The 24,607-nt window shown below is 44.0% G+C and overlaps 1 protein-coding gene across 1 annotated transcript in view; it reads left to right on the top strand.

The window, feature by feature from the left end:
* The window catches only part of LOC310787379 (multidrug resistance-associated protein 1-like), a gene marked incomplete at both ends in the record, with an annotated part of 143,201 nt that overhangs the window by 86,245 nt on the left and 32,349 nt on the right, over positions 1–24,607 (top strand). The window contains 6 exons of the mRNA XM_083648779.1: positions 4,567–4,743; positions 7,860–8,027; positions 9,119–9,308; positions 10,941–11,013; positions 13,614–13,731; positions 18,120–18,327. Of these exons, the coding sequence (XP_083504905.1) occupies positions 4,567–4,743; positions 7,860–8,027; positions 9,119–9,308; positions 10,941–11,013; positions 13,614–13,731; positions 18,120–18,327 (934 nt within the window). The remainder of the gene's footprint in view (positions 1–4,566; positions 4,744–7,859; positions 8,028–9,118; positions 9,309–10,940; positions 11,014–13,613; positions 13,732–18,119; positions 18,328–24,607) is intronic.

Here is a 24,607-nt window from a genome sequence, read left to right as displayed (position 1 = left end):
CTGTTTTGGAGGGAAGCAGAGTGGTATTGTCAATGGAGATGGAGAGGTCTGCTAGAGGGCAGTCTTTCCCTAGGAGGAAGAGTAGCTCTGTCTTACCAAGATTGAGCTTAAGGTGGTGGGCAGACATCCAGTCACCAATGTCTTTGAGGCATGCAAAAATGCGTGCCTCAATTTGGGTGTCTGAGGGGGGAACGAAAGGTAAAGCTGAGTGTCATCGGCGTAGCAGTGATAGGAAAAGCCATGAGATGAGATGATATGACAGAGAGATCTGATATAGAGAAGGAAAAGCAAGGGCCCCAGGACAGAGGCCTGGGGGGCACCGGTGGTAAGAGGGCAGGATCTGGAGAGAGATCCTCTCCATAAGACCCGGTATGAGCGGTTAGAGAGATAGGAAGCAAACCAGGAGTGTGCAGATCCTGAGATGCCTAGGTCAGACAGGATAGAGAGAAGGATTTGGTGATTGACTGTGTCAAAAGCAGCGGACAGGACAAGGAGGACAAGGACAGAGGAGGGGGATGAGGCCTTAGCAGTATGAAGGGCCTCTGTGACTGCAAGGAGAGCTGTCTCAGTAGAGTGAGAAGCCTTGAAACCAGACTGCAGAGGGTCAAGGAGGTCGTTATGGGAGAGATAGAGAGAAAGTTGATCGGAAGCTGCTCGTTCGAGGGTTTTGGAAAGGAATGAGAGAAGAGAGACAGGTCTGTAATTCTGAATAGCAGTAGGGTCAAGGGAGGGTTTCTTAAGCAGAGGCTTGACTCTTGCAGTCTTTAGAGTAGCTGGAACAAGACCTGAGGACAGAGAGGAGTTGATGAGGGTAGTGAGGAAGGGAGATAGGTCAGGGGAGATGGTTTGGAGGAGAAAGGAAGTGATAGGATTGAGGGGACAGCAGGTGGCTCGGTTAGAGCTGATGTGTTTAAGCACCTCAGCAGGAGAAATGGGACAGGGGGCAGAGAAGCAGGGTTGGAGTCTGGAGTGCTGTTAATGGTATCTGGAGGATGGAAGGAAGAGCTGATGTCATCCACCTTCTTAGTAAAGAAGGTTACAAAACATCAGCAGAGAGGGAGGAGGGGGAGAGGGAGGGTTGAGGAGGGTGGAGAAGGTGGAAAATAGTTTGTTGGGGTCTATGAGGCAGAAGCCCCAAGTCACTGGTTCAGATATGTGGATAACACCTGGGTGAAGATCAGATGTGAAGAAACTGAGTTCTGAGATTAATCTCTGAATTCGTTGTCAGAATTTGGACTTTAAACTCAGAATTTGGACTTTTTCAAATTAAAAAATCCCTAATGTGGCCTTCTCTTTGCTCCCCCTGCCATGTCTCTTAGAATATAGGTGCATAGTTCATTGACTTGATGGTCCCACCGCTAACATGGCCATCAGCCAATCATAAATCGGGATTTTGGGGTGCCACCTAGGGTTTCAAGTCTCATTTATTAACACTTTGAGTGCCACGGCCCTTGGGCAAAAGGTGCTGTACTGTGCCACATAGGCCGCAATGCATTTTAATATAGCCATATCATTTTTTGTGTTCCTCTTATATGGACAACCAATAGCCTCAATGAAACTTTGAACCCTTCTGTTTCATTTAAAAAAAAAACTGTGTTTATAAACCGTTCCATTTTGGAAATACACCCCTCTGAAAAAGAGTGTTTTCGACCGAAAAGAGCATGCTGAAATTAGTTTTTGAGATAATCACATCTTTATGTTAGAAAGGCGACAGAATGAATTCTGCTTTGAGTTCGAGCCTGCTGCTTGCTGCCTGGGTGTGTGTGTGTCAATGGTTGTATGCTGTTAGTGCCCTGCGTGCCCAACCCCCCTCCTCCCCCTCCTCCGTGGTGGGAGGAGTCGAGTGTCTCCCCTGCGGTTTGCTCTTTTTGATCTGCACTGAAAAGTCCGCTGCTTGCATCCCCCGCTCCTTCACAGCGTGTCCTCGGCTCCCAGCCGAGAACAATGTAACCCCTCAGAAAGACGCCGCTGTCGCCGTGTCGGCAACTAAATCATATGGATGGACCATAGCAGCGGACACGGATGGGGCTCAACCGTGGCAGCAGATGACTGCTGTTGTTCACAGGCACAGCCAAGTAACGTTATGCTTCAAGCATATCAATGGCGATTTCCGTTTCCTCATGACTTCTTCTCTCTTTTCTCCTGGCCTCTGTCTAATCGGGAGGGCACTGTCGCCACCTAAGGGTTCTGTAAAATAGGCTAGACACATTCAACAGCTCCCATATTGTAAGAGGCGATGTAAGAGGCTTAGATCGACATTCCCCTTGTCAAAATATGAATTTGGAGTTATTGACGCCATTTGGCGTCGCTGGCAGTCTACGGTAAATTTCTCTTGACGCCATATGGCGTCGCTGGCACTCAATGTGTTAAAATTTGACTAGGCAGGGTACAACAGTATAAAAACAGTTTTTAAACAGTGATCCTGAATTGCATCAAAACTTTACAGTGATCAATCATCATAGACAAAAGCTATGCATTTAGCTACATAAACCCTGCAATAAATAGGTAAATAAGCTAAATAAGATTAAGTCATTTATAACACAGTTTAAGAGCATGAGGAAGAAAAGAGAGTTCATGTCTTTTGGTTCTGCTTGTGGCCACAATGTATTCTCTACGCCGACGGAGAGAATAAGAGGAAGTTGAGGCTGGATGGAGGAAACCATGCAGGAAGGAGGAGCTATCCTTGAGTATGTTGGTTATGGTATGCAGGGTGGCCTCATCACGCCTTTCACTCAAAGATGGAAGAGAAGAAGACGGAATTCCAATGATCCTGCAGCATCATTTCTGTACCTTCTCCAGATCCTCAGAGAGGCCTTTTGTCAGGCCACCCCAGACTGGGCTGGCATACTGGGCGAATGAAGGTCAGGTAGATTTGTTTTAAAACATCAGATGGAAGACCAGCTCTTTTGGCAACACTGAGGTAATGAATCCTTGGCCGTGCCTTTGAGAACATGCATTTAATGTGGGCGTCCACTGACAAGTCAGATGATATCTGAACTCCAAGCAGTTTAAAGGTGGAGACTCTGCTGATGTTTTGTCCAGAGATTGTTGGGGGCGGTGGACAGGGGATGTTGCCCTCTCTCCTGGCACTGATTACCATGTCCATGGTCTTAGCTCCATTCATTGCCAGTGAAAACTCCTGACCCCATTCAGCCACATAATCCAAGGCCTTCTGAGACAGGCCAGGTAGAGACCCCATCAGAAGCTCTGTCATTGTGAGGTCATCTGCATATTTTACATAGTCTCTTAAAACAGACTGTCTTATCTACATCCGGCAGATGCAGCTATATACAGTCTGTACTTCGTGGGGGAGAATCATGCACCAAACGGAAGAGGAAGTTGAAAGGCGGGACTTCCGCTCATTCGTCCAATCAGAATTTAACATTAGCTAACTAGCTGTATACTGCTGTAGCTATCGTTAGCTAACGCTGATTAGTAAGACGAACGATAAGCTCAGTAACGTTAGCAACTTACCTCATCACTTTCGTTTAACTCTGGAATAAGTGCACGTCTTGCACGAGGTTCCTCCAAGCCGCGGATACATCGTTTACGTCTATCAGGGTCTTATTTCACCGGTTTCGTCGGCGTAGCTTCCATGGTAATTCTAAAGCACTGCTAGCATTAGCAACCTGCATCGGTTTAAGTTTCCGGGGGGAACATATTTTTCGTGGACACGCGTGTCGTGATTGGTCAGATTCCGTCGAACTTCCTTCCGGTCTGAAGGTTTTTTTCACTACTTCCTTGTGCATGTTCTGGGGGTCTGACGTACAGACGGTATGGCGAGAGCATTTGAAAATTGCGGAAGCCAACTCGTCTGTTCTAAGAGACTATATTTTACAGGAATAACAGAAGGAGGCAGATATAAACCCAGGCTGTTAATGCAGATGACCAAGACCATTGTGGATAGTAGCCCCCCTGGGGGATGCCGTCTGGAATTGCACAGGGATCAGACACAGGAACCCCACTGCATCCTTGCCTATCAAGGGTGACCAAGCAGATTTCAGCTAGACCCAAAGACTCAAACAAGGAAGTAACTTTGGTTACAGAGGGAACCCTCTTTGTTAGTTCTCGCTATGGATTTGCTTAGAAAATGACCATTTCCCGTAACTTTGGATTATTATTTCATCCCGTGGTGAGTACAAGAGTCACAACATGTACATGTGAGTGGAATGTGTATTTTGGGCCACTGAACGGGGGTAGACAGCTCTACCATATACTGCCATTGTAGTGCTAAGCTAGTAGCAGTGAGGAAACAGTGAAGATAAAGGAATCTACATTCTGCTTTTACTATCTGCAATATATCTACATCTACATTATATTATATAATTATATAATTATATAATATATATATCTTATATATATATCTTATATATATATATATATCCATATATTATTTATCTACATCTACATTATTTTACTATCAGCAATATATCTCCAAAAATGTTGGCGTATCCCTTTAACACTTCTTCAACGCGAACCCCAGCTCTGGCATGGCTTGTGGGGCTGAAACCCACTCGGCCATTGTGTGTGTGTGTGTGTGTGTGTGTGTGTCTCTCCTGGCTGTAGGGATCAGTGGCCTACGTCCCCCAGCAGGCCTGGATCCAGAATGCCACCCTGAAAGACAACATCGTGTTTGGCCATGAGAGGAAGGAGAGCTGGTATCAGCGTGTGCTGGAAGCCACCGCTCTGCTGCCCGACCTGGACATCCTGCCTGCTGGACACAACACAGAGATTGGGGAGAAGGTATTCATACAAGCCCTTCTTTGACCTTGTACGCTGTAAAACCTTAAGGCCGTCTCACTCCGGTGCGGTTCTTCGTGCGAATGATCGGCACAGAGATTCACGAAATAATGTTTTAATGAGTTGTAATTGAAGCTTGCACACCGCGGCCGAACATTCGTGCGGGATTTTATTGCGGGATATATGCGGGATTTCTGCCTGCGGAAAATACGTTTGACCAATGAAATCCTTTGTTTACAGCTGATGTCATACCTCCACTACTCTTGCCAAACCCAGCTCATCAATTTGGTTTCTCAACATCCAATTTTATATAACAAACACCATGATGATCAACACCGAAATCAAGGACAATATATGGCTTCAGATCGCCCAGCAGCTGGGATTCACTAGCTGTTATGTAACAAATTCCTAATTGCTAACGTTGTAAACCACTGTTGTAAATGGATGGAGCTAATGTTAGCCACTTGTATCCCAGTACTAACTAGCAGTTTACCATCAAATTTTGGGTCATAATAAATAAATAGATAAATGTGTTTTTATTGAAAAAGTGCATAAGCTAAAGTCTTGTTGGACTGGACATCACAGTGCAACTGTGGTCGTCAAACTTCCCACTTCAACTATAACACCTTGTATTTGCGAGGGGTATATATACCTCCCATCGCTGTATGTGTGTTTCTCTTAGGGTTTACATTTCATTTCATTCAATTTTATTTTGTCCAATATTCAAATATTCCAGAATTGCATGTTGTGTTAAAAATAAACATTATTTCTATCTAACACTTTTTAGCCTGATTTGATTGTTTTCTTGTAAAAAGTTATGCCGCCTCAAAGCTTTCTGGGAAATATCCAAACAACGGTGTTTGGCAGAGCCGTGTTTTAACTAAAACCAAAAAGAGAGAACACATAACTCCTGTTTTAGCATCTCGGCACTGGCTCCCACTGAGGATGGATTTTAAAATTATTTTACTTGTTTATACAGCACTACATGGTTTAGCACCCCCCTACCTATTTTATTGCCTGTCGGAATACTCCCCTAGTCGCTCCCTTAGGTCCTCTGGTGCTGGTCTGCTCAGCATCCCTAAAGTTAACTTTAAAAAGTATGGGGAAGCAGCCTTTAGTTTTTACACACCTTCAGCTTGGAACAGACTCCCCTATCATATAAGGCAATCTCCATCTTTGGAAAGTTTTAAGAAGCATCTTAAGACGCACTTTTTTACCATTGCTTTTAATTAGTACAATTTGATCTTTTTATCTTTTATTACTCTTAATTAGCCAATCTAATCTTTTATCTCCTGTTTTATTTGTGTTTATGGATGTCTTTTTAATTTCATTGTTTTACTGCTCTGTGTAATTGTTCTGTTCTGTATTTACTTGATCTTTTATTACCTTTGTTTATTCGTCATGTGTAAAGCGCTTTGAGCTGCATTTTATGTATGCAAGGTGCTATACGAATAAAGTTTATTATTATTATTATTATTATTAATATTATTATTATTATTATTATTATTATTATTATTATTATTATTATTATTTTATAGAAGAGTCGCGACATCTCCATTCACTCCAATGGACCAGTTTTTTACTCTCAAGAGTTCCAGGAAGTAAGGTCCTGAATTAAGCAGCACTGTCGAGTTGCAGCAAAATGGACAGTTTGTGTTGTACTTTGAAAGTTTTTTTAAATCAAATTGTACATTATCAGCTTTACTTTAGCATTCAAAAGTAGCGCGAGACCCCTTCCTGGCTGTTAATTGGTTAATGAGTCATGCATTTTGGTCCTCCGCTGATGGCACTCTCTCCAAATTGCTCTGGTGTTTGGTATAGGAGAAGCGAGGGATGGGGAGTGCTGTCCTACTAAACGGGAGCCCGGGAGGAACACCCAGGGCCGCTGCTGGCCATTTGGGTGCCCTAAGCGTAATTGTTTTGTGATGCCCCCCCCCCCCCCCCCCCCCCCCCCCCGCAAAACTTTCAATAACTGTCAAACGAAAGACTGCAAAATCATTAATTATGAATGATACTAGTGTATCTCACATTACATTACATGTGGCAAACAAACAATTGTTAGAATTACTGTACATGTCAGCAAACAAGCGATTGTTAAACTATACATGCAAGCAGGGGCGGACTGGGATCATAATTCAGGCCGGGCATTAGATACCAAGCAGGCCAGGCCGATACGGGCCGACGTGCGTGCCGGCGTCCGAAGGGCGGCGGCAAAAAAATTGGGCTGTTTGAAGCCCAATTTGGGCCGTTTGAAGCCCAATTTGGGCCGTTTGAAGCCAGATTTGGACTGTTTGAAGCCAGATTTGGGCCGTTTGAAGCCCGATTTGGGCCGTTTGACTTGAAGCCCGATTTGGGTCGTTTGAAGCCAGATTTGGGCCAGTTGAAGCCAGATTTGGGCCGGTTGAAGCCAGATTTGGGCCGTTTGAAGCCCAATTTGAGCCGTTTGAAGCCCAATTTGGGCCGAGTCCAATTTTACAATGAGATGCACCCACTTTAACCCTGAATAAAGTAATAAAACCACTAGTAAACCAGTAGGCGGCGCCTGGCCTGCTGTTCAGTGAGTGGCCTGACTGAGGGCACCAATTTTTTTTTTTTTTTTTTTTTTTGGTGCCCTATGCAGTCTGCGTACTCTGCGTATAGGGTGCGGCGGCCCTGGGAACACCATCTACTTGTTACACTGAACACTGTTTTTTCACTGATGGAAAATGAACATGGGACTGTGAATAATTCGCACCGGACCTGTGTGTATAGTAGGTTGCAATGTGGAAAATTCTGACGGAATTCCATACCGCATCTGTGTGAAACGGCCTTTAGAAAGATGGTTACACACGAAAAAAACCGAATGCGACTTACTTTATTATTTATCCCACAATTGGATTACATTTCTTCAACAAAACGTCAAAACAAAACAGACAGACAGACAGACATCGCCTGCCCATCCGTCTCTGCGCCTAGACAATTTTATTATAGGATTGTTGTCTGGCCATTACTTGGTACATTTTATGTATTTTGTCTCTGTCTTTGAATGTCCCTGTCACTCTTTCCTGCGCATTGTCAAAGGAAGGTACCTCTGCCATAGAAATGGTGTTGAAGCCGTTGTGGCTGCTGTGTCTGTGTAGGGTTTAAACCTGTCTGGAGGTCAGAAGCAGAGGGTGAGCCTGGCCAGGGCCGTCTATAGGAAGGCTGATGTCTACCTGCTGGATGACCCCCTCTCTGCAGTGGATGCTCATGTGGGACAGCATATCTTTGACAGGGTCATCGGTCCCAAAGGAGTCCTCAAAGACAAGGTGAGAACACACAAGAAGCTGGGATAATGCTTCATTGTGTGTGTGTGTGTGTGTGTGTGTGTGTGTGTGTGCAGGGCCACTGGAAGTCACTTTAAGCAGGGGGTGCTGGGACGAAGGGAAAAATTTTATGTTTTTTTTTTTACATTTTTTTGCCATATTTAGAGGAATATCTCATTTTAGATTATGATTAGGATACTGTTGTGATGTAATTATTCAGTATTTTCTCCTTTTCTCACTCATTCAGAGCAAAGAGGGAGATACATAGCATGATGATAATGCTCTATATCTCCCTATTTGCTCTGAATACACCAGTTAACATGACACAGACATCTCGCCACTAGGGGGTGCTGCAGCACCTGCAGCACCCGTACTTCCCGCGGCCCTGTGTGTGTGTGTGCGCACACGCGTGTGTGTATATATATGTGTGTGTTTTTGAACTTCTATCAGGCTTCTATATCAGGCTGTGCAGCTATTGGACAGTATCGAAAGTTTGCCCATTAATCTGCCCTAATTGCCTCCGTTAGGTTACCCACTCCGTTAGGTCACCCGCAGGAGTGCTCTTTACACTTCCTGAAAGATTCAGCACCATCGCATGTAAAATGGCATAGCTGTGGCCGAACACAATTTGCTCACTCACTCACTCACTCACTCACTCACTCACTCACTCACTCACTCACTCACTCACAAGGTAAATAGCAAGATAACATCAACCCAACAAGATGATACAATTAATAATTGTCCCCCGGAGCCTCTCCTCCGCCATGTTTGTTGATATTTTTAGTCCCGCCGCTTCCTCGATTTTGATTGGTCGGTTGACAAAAGTGACATTGATATTTATTTCAACTCTTCTCCAAGAGTTGAAATATTTTCTGTTTGAGGCGCCCAGAGCACTCCGCCCAACAACACTAGCCACCGAGAGTGCTGAAACGCCAGGTGCAGGGTTTGGAGGAGGAGCGCTCCTAGCACATCTTTACCATGGAAAATGAATTGCAGAAAAGCGCTGGCAGCTATGGACACGGCAGCTAAGACAAATGAGTGCATTCGTGCATGCTTGTGTGCGCGTGTGTGTGTGTGTGTGTGTGTGTTTGCAGACTCGTGTGCTGGTGACCCATGGGCTGAGCTACCTGCCCCAGGCGGACCTGGTGGTGGTGATGGTGGAGGGAGAGATCACAGAGCAGGGCTCCTACCTGGAGCTCATGAGGAGAAAAGGAGCCTTTGCTGACTTCATCCACATCTTTGCTGGGAATGAACGTAAAGAGACCACCTCTCACAAGGACAAGAGTAAGACCTTTCCTCTGCCCTCTTCAGATAAAAAAAGATTTTTTTTTACACACACTCAACAGACACTACAACAATATGACACCACTAAAAGTATACAAAAATACAACTACAGTTTATCTTGGTAGGATCCCTTCAACATTAGTGTCCCACTCCTTACTGGAAAGGGGGGATCCTCTCCCACTTCGTGTCATGTTGCACCCTGCACTGCCTGCAGCCACAATCCTCTCCACAAGAAATTGGTCTCTCACTACATTTTTAAAGAAACTTAAATTCAAATATGTTTGGGATTGAGCTTTAAAAATGATTCCCCCCCCAATAGAATAATTGTGTTTACCACCTGGGGCAGTCCCTGCCGTACGCCCCTAGACAAAGTAAAACTATTAGATAAATGGCTGTTATTTACTATTTTGCTAGTTGGCTGATTATACATGACCTCTACCCATTTTATTAGGGTCTCCACAAAGTTAAAGAATAAAAGTTTTTTTTCCCGATGAAATCTCATCGTATTTTGCAAATGCTTTTTCAAAGTCAGCAATAAATAAAAGCCCAGATTTTTGTTAATTTTCATTATAGTCTATAAAATGATGTACATATATTCGCACCAATAACGTGCCCTTTTGAAACCTGTTTGGTTATGTTTTGTTATATAGCCTATAATTAGTTTTATTCTCAATGCAGTACATTTAAAGAGGATACGGGTATCGCAGCAGAGCGATGTCAGTGGTCTCCATTGTTTGGTATATACCGAATCTTTGTAATGCCCCTGTGAATCTTGCTTTAAAAGTAATGTGATGATGCCCTATTTCTCTGTGCCTGGTAGTATTCCCTGAGTACTAAAGTAGTAGTTAAAGGATGCCATCAAATGTTTCTTAATTTCAGTAAAAAGCACTTATAAACTTCAATATGGATGCCATCGATCCCAGGTGATTTTCCAGGAGAGAAAGAATGAATGGCACCCAGTAATTATTCTTCTTAAATTAAAAGTTAATTGCTGATCTACTGAAAGTGTCTGATCATAATTTATCAGAAAAAATAATTCAAAGTCAGGGCCAGTGAGAGGCTCTGGCTCCTTCTCAAAAGAAAATAAAGCTTTGAAATAATCAACCTCCTCCTCACACAGTATTTCCTGTGGAGATGTAAGTATGATGCCATTAGTGGCACTCAAACTCATAATATTCTTTTTGTTTACAGGACCCAATCTTAATCTTAAAAGTACATATTTGACTACAAACAAGATTTCAAACTTTATATACACGCACTCACGCACGCACGCACACACACACACACACACATACACACCAGTGGTGGCTGGTGAGCTTGGAAACAGGGAAGGAAGCTAGTGCGGCGAGCGAAAAAATTTGGGCGTTTTTTTTTCTTCTCGTGTGCGCGCCATACCTGTATACAGTGTGGCATAATTGTGCTTTAAGTAAAACAGTTGTCTAATGGTAAAGTAAAGGCGAAATGAATTATGCAAAGGACAAATAATATGAAAACGTATTTTTACAATATCTATGAAATATAATTTTCAGTGTTTCAATGTGGAAAATTATAACTTATTTGACAAAAAAAGTATTGCAATGTGGTCCAACAATATCTCAGTATCACAACAGTTGGATTCCTGTTTCCTTGTAGGCACGAGGAAGTCTGTGTCCCGTCTCAGCATGACTGACTTCTCCATTGACCTCTCTCAGGAGCATCTCATCAGGTATGACAACAAACAACACTGTCTACAACCGATAAACAACACTCTCTACAACAGATAAACAACACATCTACACCAGTAGGCTATACCACAAATGTTGGGTAAGCAGATCCAGGATCTGTCCCTTGATCTGGTTTGGCTTAACCAGATAATTGCCATCTAGCTGGATTCTAGTAAAGTCATACCATGAATGTAGTTATCAACTCGTTAAGTGGATCCAGGTTTTTCTAATCAAGTTGAGAGCGGGTGCACATGAAAATGCCCGTGCACAGGAGCTCGTGCCCGCAAAAGAGGCGTGGTTTTTAACAACTAGCCAATCACAATACAATATGGAATGCTCCAGCTTTTACAGCGCCAGAAATGCCTATTTCCATATTCATTCAAAGCGCAAATCGTGAAGCTTTACTATGTATGTCAGAATCAAAATCTGCGTTAGATATTATTAGTCTGTTTCTGAATGAATGTCTAAAGTTACCCGCTTTATTCACATCAGTCATTTCTTTGCAGAGCGGTTTCTGCCTCCATGTATTATACAGCAGCTCAATTCACCCTCTCAATAAACTCACTATAAAACCTGCATGTCTTTTTTGCGAGTGGAAGTAATGTGTAATCTATCTCAGTCTAAATTTCCAAAATCCGTAGGCGTATTTATACCATCTAGGGCCCTATCGTTGTACGGCGCTATAGTTTGCGCTGCGTTTGCGCACCTCTTATTGCTATCTTCCCAGATATCTGCCTCCACCGTCCAGTTTTGCGCTGTGATGACACAGGTGTAGGCGTGGCCCAGGCGTGTCGGTGGGCCTCTAGCCTATCGTGTGTCTCGCGCAAGTGTCATTTAGCCCGTTCCAAAATAGGCGTTCCAGCACTGTGTTAGAAAAAATTGCCTTGGGTGCTCTCAATTTTAACGCCAGGAAATAGCTGGTCTTAGCGCAAACGCAGACGTACACCTGAGCGCAGACAGTCTCCACATCTCCGTGCAGTGCAGGAAATCCTTGTTTGGATCCATTTACGCACGGCATGGATGTCACTCCACTCGCGCCTGCACACACTCTTCTCTCCTCGGAATGCCACGTTGATTTTCAACTATTGCCTACATTGCAGAAAAAACACACCTTGATTTAAAAATGAGAATTAGTTTGTCATGGATTTATTAGGCTACATAATTCCCGACCATACAGGTCTGTGGTGTAACATTAGATTACTTTAGGTAGGAGAGGGTAGGAGAAAATAAAAAGCAAATGTTGATCTTTTCCAACCATTATACGTTTAATAGCACCGCAATAGCCCTCTCCACTTCTCTCGTCGGGGGAGAGAGAGACACCCTCTCCCCATCAAGCAGACAGTGACGGAAGCATGTGTCTTTATGTGCACCAAGGGGAAAATGACGGGCTAAACTGGCAGGATTCGATCTATATATATTAATAGAAACAAATAGAAAATAGCTGATTAATAAAATGTGTGCTGGTGGAACGAAATTCAACTTCACACCACACACACACCAGCATCACTCATCGCCGGCTCTCAGTACCTGCGCAATTACGCATGCAGTATATGCCCACAGCGGAGATACAGGAGAAGAGAGCCCCAAAAGGAGACGTTTGGGCAGCAGCCCTTTTTCAGCGTGTGAAATGGCAATAATACACAGGTGATTCACAGGTGGGCATGAGCACGTTATTTGATTTCTATGACAGCCTCACATCTCTCTCTCTCTCTCCCTCTCTCCGACCATAAATAATGTGTGCTATTATAGGCTATTATAAAGTGCTGGATACAGTAGTAAACTGAAACAAAAGTAAAAAAATGGAAAGACTGAACACAAAATAGTGTGTGTGTGTGTGTGTGTGTGTGTGGAGGGGGGGGGGGGGGGGGGGTTGCTTGTGTGTGTGTGGAGGTGTGGTTGTGTGTGTGTGTGTGTGTGTGTGTGTGTGTGTGCGTGTGTGTGTGTGTGTGTGTGCGTGTGTGGTTGTATGTGTGCGTGTGTGTGTGGTTGTGTGTGTATGTGTGGTTGTGTGTGTGTGTGTGTGCGCGTCTGTGTGGGTGGTTGTTGTGTTGTGTTTGTGCCCGCAGTCAGGCCACTCACTGAACAGCAGGCCAGGCGCCGCCTACTGGTTTACTAGTGGTTTTATTACTGTATTAGTTAGTCTGAAGTAATAATTACACTTCAGGGTTAAAGTGGGTGCATCTCATTGTAAAATCGGACTCGGCCCAAATTGGACTTCAAACAGCCCAAATTGGGCTTTAAACGGCCCAAATCTGGCTTCAAACGACCAAAATTAGGCTTCAAACGGCCCAAATTGGGCTTCAAACAACCCAAATCTGGCTTCAAACGGCCCAAATTGGGCTTCAAACGGCCCAAATTGGGCTTCAAACGGCCCAAATCGGGCTTCAAACGACCCAAATCGGGCTTCAAACGACCCAAATCGGGCTTCAAACGGCCCAAATCGGGCTTCAAACGGCCCAAATCGGGCTTCAAATGGCCCAAATCTGGCTTCAAACGACCCATATCGGCCTGGCCTGCTTGGTATCTAATGCCCGGCCTGAATTATGATCCCAGTCCGCCCCAGCATGTGTGTCTGTGTTTACATGTGTCTATTATATTCCAGTTGTGACATGGGCAATGCCAGTGTCCAGACCATGGAGGCCATCTCAGACAGCGATCAGGACTTGGATGCTGAGGATATAGGAAAGCTGACCGAGGCTGACAAGGCTCACACGGGGAGGGTGGGTCACACCTCTACTCAGACGCAATCTTTTTTTGGGATGGGAAATTCACAAAGTTTCCTTTCCTCCATTCCTAGCAAGATTCAAGATTCAAGATTCAAGATTCAATACTTTATTGCCATGTCAACAGAGTTGATTGGAATTTGTTTCAGTGCAGCTTTAAAGAACAGACGTAAAAACAAACATAACAAATCACAGATTCAAACACAAAAGAGAATAAAAAAGTGGAAAAAAAACACTACATAAAATATGAGAGAGGCTGAAATAGATAAATAAAGTGCACAGTTTTACAAGCAGCATTTGTTTACAAAAGCAGTATCGAGCTGCCTATAAAGTGCAATTCAAGTTCAAGTTCAATTCAAGCCTACGGATTTAAGGTGCGATTTAAGGTGCGAATGCAAAGAGGGTCAGAGTTCAGGAGGCGAACCGCCTCAGGATAAGTGCTGTTCCTGAGACGGGAGGTCCTGCACCTCAGAGACTGAAGCCTCCTACCTGAGGGCATGAGTTTAAAGAGAGAGCTAGCAGGGTGGGAGGGGTCGGCGATCACCTTCTGCATCTTGCGTTTGGTGCGTGTGGCATAGATGGAGGAAACGGATGGAAGGTCGTGGCCGATGATTTTGGACGCTATGCGTACCACCCTTTCCAACCGTTTCCTCTCAAGGGCGGTAGTGTTGCCGTACCACACTGTGACTGAGAAGGTGAGTACGCTCTCCACAGTGGCTCTGTAAAAGTGAGCCATCGCCTCCCCAGACACACCAAACTTCCTGAGCTGCCTCAGAAAGTGAAGCCTCTGGTGGGCTTTGCTCACAATGTTACAAGTGTTGACTTCCCATTTCAGGGAGCGGCATATGGTGGTGCCCAGAAATTTCAGACTGTCGACCCTGTCGACGGGCTGGTCGCAAATGACCAGAGAGGGGGGCACTGAGCCGCTTTTGCGGAAATCAATAATCATTTCCTTGGTCTTATCTAAGTTTAAGACAAGATTGTTTAAAGTGCACCAGTTGACTAGGGCTGCCACTTCGGCCCTGTAGGCAGATTCATCACCATTTTTAATATACCCGACCACCGTAGTGTCGTCTGCGTACTTAAAAAATGAAACAAATTGAGAGTGGGAAATAAAATCGTTGGTATAAAGTGCAAAGAGAAGGGCTGAAAGAACGCAACCCTGGGGGGCCCCGGTGTTGAGAGTCATAGTTCGAGATAGCCTGTTGCCTATTTTAACTACTTGCTTCCTGTTAGACAGGAAGTCCAGAATCCAAAGGCATAGAGAGTGATTGATCCCTAGAGCCATAAGTTTATCAAATAGTTTGGAGGGCACGATCGTGTTAAACGCAGAGCTGAAATCGATAAATAAAACTCTAACGTAAGTGGCGGGGGCCTCCAGGTGCTGAAGGATGCTGTGGAGGCACAGAGACACAGCATCCTCGACAGACCTGTTGGCACGATAAGCAAACTGGAAGCTGTCCATCTCAGTAGACAATCCACTCGTTTTAGCAATACAATTTCATTACATGATTTCAGGATTTACGTAGGACATTTACAATGATAGGATTAAAGACTGTTTCGTAAATTTAAAGTTAACTTCGCAGAGGCAACCACCCTCCCTCCGCCTACAGTGTCGGGTGGTTCTGTGTATTAAGATAATTTAATGCACACCTAGTCATTGATTATCCCTTATATATATACTGTATAGAGGGCTGTAGTGGTGGCTAAACGCACGTAAACGCCGTTTAGGTACCTTTTTCAATGCTCTGCAGCGTTTAGGCACCTTTTAAGATAGTTTACTCACATTTTTAAATCGTTTATGCACTTATTATTGTAAATTAATTATTTGTAAAGTCACAACACATTAGAGATGTGTGTAGTTCTTCATAGATTTAGCCTCATTTTGCTCTCAAATGCACCGGGTTGACGAATTTTACTTTAAAATGTACAACATTTTCTTCCGGGGGAGAATCCCCCCAGACCAGAGTCCTGCGCGGGTCTGATTTTCAAGACCCGGTTCCGCCCGCCCCCGCTCCGCGAACCCGCACATATGATCAATCAGTACCGCAACCCACCCCGCCCCGCAGACATGAGACCCGCGCTCCGATCCGGAACCGCATATATATAATAACCGTTAATCTGCAGTGCAAACATTTTGTAGTGAACCTAATGAAACTGCCACCGTTTCACACGGGAGGCGAACAGCAGTCTTTCTGGCCGAGACTCGTCAGCTTTTAGCAGCTGCTAGCTCACTAACCAGCTGGATAGCTCTGCTATCAGACACAGACAGTTACAGCAAGCAAAGTGACTTGCCAGCTATTCAAGATTCAAGATTCAAGATTTTTATTGTCACTCCATGGTACAAGTACCACGTGTGAAATTCTTGTGCAGTGGACTCTGTTTACGACATAGTACAAATAGCCAACAAGCAATGAGTAATAGGCAGTAAGAAATAGGCATCAATAAGCAATAAGACAGCAATAAGGCAATAAGAAATAGGCATCAATAAGCAATAAGACAAGTCGGTGGCTTATACGACAGTGGCATATTCATTGCACATAGGTGCACATGTCATGTGCATACGTTAGACGTGTTCAGACATTCCAAATTCAACGTTTTATACATACATGTGCAAATAGCATGCACCTTATTAAACATACACTTAAATTTACAATTAAACGTTAGGCACCTTATTAAACATACACTTAAATTTACAATTAAACGTTAGGCATCCGTAATAGTAGCAGCTGCAGTACGGTACGGTACGACTACTGCACTATTTTGTGCATATTAAGGAGTCTCGTGGCCTGCGGGAAGAAACTGTTCCTCAAGCGATTTGTGCGTGTTTTTGGAACCCTGTATCTCCTCCCTGAGGGTAGCAGGGAGAACAGGCTGTTGTGGGGATGGTTTGTGTCTTTGATGATCTTCAGGGACCTCCTGAGGCACCGCTGGTTGTACAGTTCGTGCAGTTCTGGCAGTTCACCTCCTGTTACGTGCTGGGCCGCGCGCCTCACCCTCCGTAGCGCTCTGCGGTCCATGGTGGTACAGTTCCCGTACCAGGCGGTGAAGCCGCCTGTCAGCAGGCTTTCAATGGTGCCTCTGTAGAAGTCCCAGAGGATTTCTTTCCTCAGCCCGAATTTCTTCAGGCGCCTGAGTCCGTGTAGTCGCTGTTGGGCCTTTTTGACAACAGTGGCGGTGTGGCCGGCCCAGGTCAGGTCCTGGTGGATGTTGACTCCCAGGTACTTGAAGCTGTCCACCCTTTCCACCACTGTGCCGTTGATGGTGATTGGGAGGTGTGCGCCCCCCCCCCCCCCCTCTCCTGTAGTATTTCCAATATGTCCGGTATAATCCATACTGCCTTTATGATTGCTGTTGGAGGAACGTAAATCCACGTTGGGATGAGACCTCTCCACTTTCACGCTATCCATCCATGACATGTTGTTGCCTGTTGCTATGAAAACAGCCAGTGTGTATGTTTGACTGTAGTGGAAGCTAACGTTAGCCTACTATATTATCTGTCCGACTCGTATTGTCTCCAATCAATCACCTTGACCGCAGCTGAATTTTGTTCCGTTTTGAATGTTTTGTGCAGTCCATATAGCGTCACACATTGCACAGTATGCGCATACTTGAAACGATGCCGGTTATGTAAACAAAGCGAAAACGTGCATCAGAAACTTTTCTCCTCTTCGAGTCAGACCAGACACACCCCCTGCCAGACACACACCCCCTGCCAGACACACCCCCTGCCTCCATCTGAGTGCAACAGAAAAACATACATGGCTCATACGTTGTCGTTGTTCCACCCGCCGCCCGTCCGCATTTAGTTAATTTTTACTTGCCGCCCGACCCACCAATTTACAGAAGTGTATTTTTTACCTGCCCCCCGCGTTTTTTTTTTTTCACCGGAACCCCAACCCGGTGCAGGACTCTGCACCGGGATGGTTTTTTAACCATCCATACCACTGGGCCAATCCCTGAAATTTGGCCCAATGACAGATATGACAGATATTCGAGCCCCTTCGGGGGCGATAGGCTCAAACCCCTTTTGTTTTTAGGCCTTCACAGGCCATTTTAGGGCCAGGTGGTTACCTGGAGGTCAGCAGTTGATACCATTCTACCAAATTCCAGTGATACAACCAACACCTCATTTCCCGTTTTTCTAACCATCCATACCACTGGGCCAATCCCTGAAATTTGGCCCAATGACAGATATGACCCCTGGTATTGGCCGCTTGCAGCTATATTTTATATTGAATTTGCTGTATGCTAGTTGTCAATTGTTTGCTCTTGATTGCCATTTTCTTGCCTATATTTATTTTCATGCCTATATTTAGTTTGTTCTTTATCTTTTCGCCCCTTTTCTTTTAATGTTAGAAATATATTCAAATTCTCCTTCTCAGGTGAAGTTGGCGATGTACAAGGAGTATTTCAGGACCATAGGCCTGCTCCTTATCATCCCCATAGTCCTCCTCTATGCCTTTCAGCAGTCCGCATCCCTGGGCTACAACTACTGGCTGAGCCTGTGGGCAGATGAGCCAGTGGTTAATGGCACTCAAATTGACACTGGCCTGAAGCTAGGAGTGTTTGGAGCACTGGGATTCGCTCAAGGTGGGTTGAGGGTGGCTCAAAGTCCACACTTCATACAATTATAAAAACCCATTTGTCAAACAGTTTACAGTTTTCTGACACACATTCATTTAGTTTGACAGTTATTGAGTTGATTTGAGTTGTGGGCCAGTGATGTCATTTGTGCATGACATCATTGGCCGTGTCTGCGGGTGGGAAGCCAGTGGGGTATGAGTCCTCTTCGCTGCACTGGTGCCTCCTCTGGTTGGTCTGTTGGGGTTTATGAGAACTGGGGGGAATAGCGTGATCCTCCCATATGCTACGTCCTGCCGGTGAAACTCCTCGCTGTCAGGTGAAAAGAAGCAGCTGGGGACTGCACATGTACTGGAGGAAGCATCTGCTGGAGAGAAAATGGGAGACAAATCTGATTTTTTTTCTTCTATTGCTTATAACCTACAGTACCATCTATTCTGCATTCTGTCAGTAATACAGTGCATATCATTCAATGACCTGCAGACAGTTAGTTTCAACTGTACCCAACAGTCACTCACCCTAATGAGGTTGCTGAACCGTATCGTATATGGTTTGGTAAAAAGTGGTTAAAAAATTGAATAAAAAAAATGTCTCACCATTACCAGTGAAATCTTCATGTCACTGTCTGGCTGAATATGATCATAATATTTATATCCACTTTGACAAGCATCACAGGTATCTCTTTGCTAAAGCTGTGACAGGGGGGCCTCTGACAGGGCCTTGCTGCAGCCGCCCCCTCACTCTGGAATGCCTTCCCCAGTCACATCGGACAGGCCAACACTCATTGACTACGTTTACATGCACACAATATTCCACTATTATTCTGAAAATAACAATATACAGAATTTGATAAGGGTCATGTAAACAGCATATTCCAGTTGCATCTTCCGAATTTTCCCTTTTTCCGAATTTAGCATTTTCCGATTAAGACATCTATATTCACAATTTATTAGGAGGCTAAACCCCTTGAGATGAACAATCTCGTTTTCGAGGGGGTCCTTGGCACAAATATACAGAAAGAAAACAGGTGTTACATAAAACAAACAATATACAAATACACTCATAGATACACATAAGAAGCTCTCCCAGGCCTAGCCACTCCCCAACCCCTTAGTCCCCCAAAGATAGCATAATATATACAGTGAGAATACATACATAGATAAGGTGAATTTACATGCATGATGTATCATGAGTAGGGCTGGGTCGGTTTGAAAATTTTAAAACCGGTTCGATATTGCGGTCTAAACCGGATCGAACCGGTATACCGATTTTTTTTGTAATAAAAAAAAAAAAAAAAAAAAATTTAAGCAGGGCTCCCGAGTGTGGCCCATAACTGTCTGTAGTGCAACTTCAGTCCACCTGATAGCGATAATACACCTCTAAGCTGGTATTGTCAACCAGCAATGATACTGAATAAAAAGAAGCAGGACACCTGTGTAACAAACACACCCTGTATTTATTTCTCATAACTATTCAGCTCAACTTTTCTTCTAAACATCAAAATAATAAATGAAATAAGACTTCTGCCTATAGTGCAACTTGAGAAAAGGCTAATAAAAACACAAGCAGTGCAATCAGAATGGATTGGCTTACAGCTGAGCTGCCTTATAAACTTCAAAACTCACAAATTCACACAATATAGGGCCTAGGCATGGGTCGGTTTGAACATTTTGAAACCGGTTCGATATTCCCCAAAAAAACGTATCAAAGCGGCTGCAGTTGGTGGCGATAATGCACCTCTAAGCTGGTATGCTGCCAACCAGCACGAACACTGAATACAAATAAGCAGAACCTTTTAACTGTAACAACACACTGTTTTTATTTCTCATAACTATTCAGCTTAACTTTTCTTCAAACATCAACATAATAAACAAAATAAGACTTTTGCCTACTAGTGCAACTTGAGAAGAGGCTAATACGAACAATAGTGCAATCAGAATGGACTGGCAAAAAAAAAAAAAAAAAGAAAAAAAAATATATATATATACCGTATATATACCGTAAATTCCGGACTATAAGCCGCGGCTTTTTTCCCGTTTTTTGGCCCCTGCGGCTTATATAACGGTGCGTCTTATCTATGGATTTTTTCAGAAAAAAAAAAAAAAAAAAAAAAAATCTCTCTTTTTTAGCACTCTTTCTAACTATAAATCCACTTCTGTTTTAATTTCCTCTCTTGCCCTCTTTTCACCACACCGCGGACACTGTGTGCACTGTAAAAATAAACAACGGTGGTGTTGTGTTATGTTGTTTTGTTGAAATGTTGTAATACGGTAAATGGGAGCTTCCTCAAACAGCCATCTCTTCCCGACAATCCCCTCTGTGCGTGACCACTTACATATGGTAATTACGGTAAGCAAACGGCCACTCGGGCAACAACTCCCTCCCCCGACTACCAGGAGAAAATCACAAACTTCGGCGAATTCACACAAAGGAAGATCAAGGAATATTCACAACAAGACGAGCAGTAGAAGCAACACTCTCACTTACCATGGGGAAGGTACGCAGAAATTCACACGAGGCAGCTTTCAAGTTGAAAGCAGTCAATCTCGCATTAAAAGAGAGCAGCCGCCGATCAAACAGAGCAGCCGCGCGTAACCTGGGCAAAAGGGACTGTCCGTCCGGGGGAGAACTACTGAACAACTCCCTCCCGACTATCAGGAGAAAATCACAAACTTCGGCGAATTCACACAAAGGAAGATCACGGAATATTATAGGAGTGTGAAAACATCCACAATTACCAACGGGTTCCAAAACGCTGGACTGCTGCGGGATGAAGAGGATGACGCCACGGGGACTGCCCCCTAGTCCGATACCTCACGAGTCCGATACCTCACGAGTCCGACACCTCATGGTTTTGGGTTAGGGTCTGGGGGAGGTTAGGTTTAGGCGTGGGGGTGGGAGAGGTTAGGTTTTGGGTTAGGGTCTGGGGGATGTTAGGTTTAGGCGTGGGGGTGGGAGAGGTTAGGTTTTGGGTTAGGGTCTGGGGGAAGTTAGCCTCTTTTTTCGGACTCGTGAGGTGTCGGACTCGTGAGGTATCGGACTCGTGCCATGGCACCTGAAGGAGAGAGGAGAGTGGTTGACGAAGCCACCCTGAACCTGTTCGTTTCCGACACTGAAGATGAGGACTTTGGTGGTTTCAGTACGCAGGAAGAAGAGGAAGACGAGGATTAGTGACTTGACTTCTCTGGTTACAGGTTTGCTGCACATATACGGTAGCCTATTGTTGTGTGATTTTGTCTGGGGATTAGTGACCTGACTTTTGTTTTGTTTTGTTGAAATGTTAATAAATGGGAGCTTCCCCAAACAGCGATCTCTTTCCCGACATTCCTCTCTGTGCACGAACCCTTTCATATGGTAATTAAACATCAAAACACCCGCGGCTTATAGTCCGGTGCGGCTTATAGAAGAAAAAAATAGTCAATTTTGGTCCCGCGGCTTATACACCGGTGCGTCTTATAGTCCGGAATTTACGGTATATATTTTTTTTTAGGTTTTTTCGGTTTGCACGTGATCAAACCGGTTTGGGCTCGTATACCGAACCGAACCGGTAAAACCGGAAATCGACCCATGCCTAATCATGAGCAAGTTATTTCAAAATCTCAAACATAATTAGAAGCAGGAGCAGGTTGTTTGAAGATAAGTGAGGAGAGATGCCTTGAAGGAATGAAAAGATGTGATAGATCTAAGTGAGCGAGGCAAATTGTCCCAGTCAGATGGAGCTTTAAATTTAAATGCACAACGTCCAATTTCTTTGTGAATTCTAGGAACGAAAAAGAATGGATGCTCAGCATGCCTGAGACTATATGGTGATCTATATGGAATTAAGAATTCTTTTAAGTATGAAGGATAATTAAAGAAAATACATTTAAAAACAAACTGCAGCCAGTGAGAATGTCTATGAGCTTTAGGCATTAACCAGTTAAGTGACTCATACATATGACAGTGGTGGGTTCTATAAGGACACCTCAAAACAAATCTGCAAAGGCTATTGTAAACTACGTTGAGAGCTCGAAGATTAGCTTCTGAGGTGCTCTGATAGACAACATCTGCATAATCAAGTATTGGAAATATCAGTTGTGAAATAATTATTTTCCTGACATGAAAAGTGAAGCCGTTGATGGAGCGATATAGAATTCTCAGGCTGCAGTTTATTTTCTTAATTACTGAATCAATATGCGGTTTAAAAGAAAGATGAGAATCAAGCCAAAGGCCCAGATACTTAAATTCTTCCACTTTCTCAAGTGGAGTCCCATCTGAGAAAGTGATTGATTGGTTACAAGCAGAGAATCAGATTTGAAGCCAAACAACATGCTGTAGAACTTCTTCTTATTTAGTAAAAGTTTGTTAAAAGAAAACGATTTTTGAACAGCGTCAAAATCAGTCTGAAGAGCCATCTGAATTTATGCTGTATCAGTATTGGAGGAATAGATCACAGTGTCGTCTGCATATAGGTGAATGTGACAATTAGAGCAGATGTGTGGAAGATCATTAATAAAAATAGAAAATAACAATGGACCTAGGGATGAACCTTGGGGTACGCCTTTTTCCTTACTCAAGAAGTCGGACTGACTGCCATGAATAGAGACACACTGACATCTGTGGTGGAGATATGAGTTAAACCAAAGTAAGGAACTCTGTGAGAGACCGATTGCATACAGTTTGTCAAGGAGGAGGTAGTGATCAACCATGTCAAATGCCTTAGTGAGATCTATGAATATTGTACCTGTAAGCATGTTTTTATGCAACGAAGATGATACGTCATTGGTAAATTTTAACAGAGCAGTGGTTGTGGAGAAGTTGGATCCAAAACCGGATTGGAATGGAGACAGGATGTGATGGTCATTGAGATATTGGGATAATTGCTTAAATATTACTTTTTCAAATATTTTAACTATACTATTAATAATTGAAATATGTCTATAGTTATTAATGTCAAGTGGATCGCCACCTTTATGCAAAGGGTTTACACGAGCACACTTCCACATTAAAGGAACTGCACAGGTGGACAAAGACAAGTTGAATAGGTCAGATAAAGGAAAAGACAGAACATGAGAGGCAAATCTGGGTTATTCCACTATTATTCGGATTTTAGGAGGATTCTTTGATCATGTATCAATCATGTATGCATTCGGAATATGCATCTCAATCAGGGTTTTTACCGCAGTTTGCGACGCATGTTGCATGTTTGTGGTCAACTGATGTGTGCTAGAAAGCACTAGAACAGGCGATATAATCATATAATCCATCATCTCTGGCATGCAAAAAGAAAAGCCGACATTTCTGATCGGGAGGAGATCGATTTAAAGAGAGAATAGTGCCCACGGAAGTCCGGAACTTTGAGCTGACCCTTCTCCATGTAATGTCTCCCCACTAAGGGAATGAAATTAACTGGCTCGATGGACAGCTTGTTTTTTTTATCCCATTTTCTCTCCAATTGTACTTCGCCAATTATTCCCGCTGCTGCCCCGGTCGCTGCTCCACCCTCTGCCGATCTGGGGAGAGCCGAGACAGCACCATGCTTCCTCCTAGACATGAGCAGTAGCCAGCCGCTTCTTTTTACCTGACAGCTGCAGCCTCACTGGTAGGACGTAGCACGTGGGAGCACTGGTGAAAGTGGGCCGGAACCCTCCGGTGCGCAGTTCCTTTAAGACTTTCTGTGCCTGAACGCCATTGGGGGAAGACATGCAGCTGCCTGTCAATCAAAATCCGATTGCTGCAGAGTGCAGAAGCAATCACGATCGCATAATTTCCAACAAGCAAACACATGGCTGACGTTATGTCGGTAATAAACAACAGTAGTCTCTCTCATAAATTGCTTCTAAATTATTCCAATGCAGTGTTTTAGACCTGTCAGTGGTTTTAATCGTGCTGTCTATCCACCTTATTTTTGTGAGGCTCCCGCTGTAAAATAATTCTGGGAGCAATATCCGGTCTAGAACGTGAGCAGCTGTGTTTATGCTGGCTTGAGGCTGCCTGGATAGTACTCTGCACTGCAGCCCATGACTGCAGCGCGTGCCTCCTTGCATCGAATTTCCTTGTCGAACTCCGACGTTAAAAGTTTGCTTGTCACAAAATAACACTCGTTTTGGGAATGTAGCCTAATGATGTTATCTATCACATCCGCTAACCTGTTGCTCGTTGAACAAGTCGGCATTTATCAGCTCAGCTGCACCGTTTACAGACGGGTACATTAGACGGGCTGTGTTGTGTCAAGCTAGACATAACAGGGGAAGAGGACAGCACAAGGAAGCAGAGAGAGAGAGAGAGCTTTTACGCATGGTTTCATGGC

This window comes from Poromitra crassiceps (assembly GCF_964638095.1).
Source record: "Poromitra crassiceps genome assembly, chromosome: 13".
Classification (NCBI taxonomy): domain Eukaryota; kingdom Metazoa; phylum Chordata; class Actinopteri; order Beryciformes; family Melamphaidae; genus Poromitra; species Poromitra crassiceps.
Note: the sequence above shows the minus strand (reverse complement) of the source record. Positions and strands in the feature narration are given on the sequence as shown.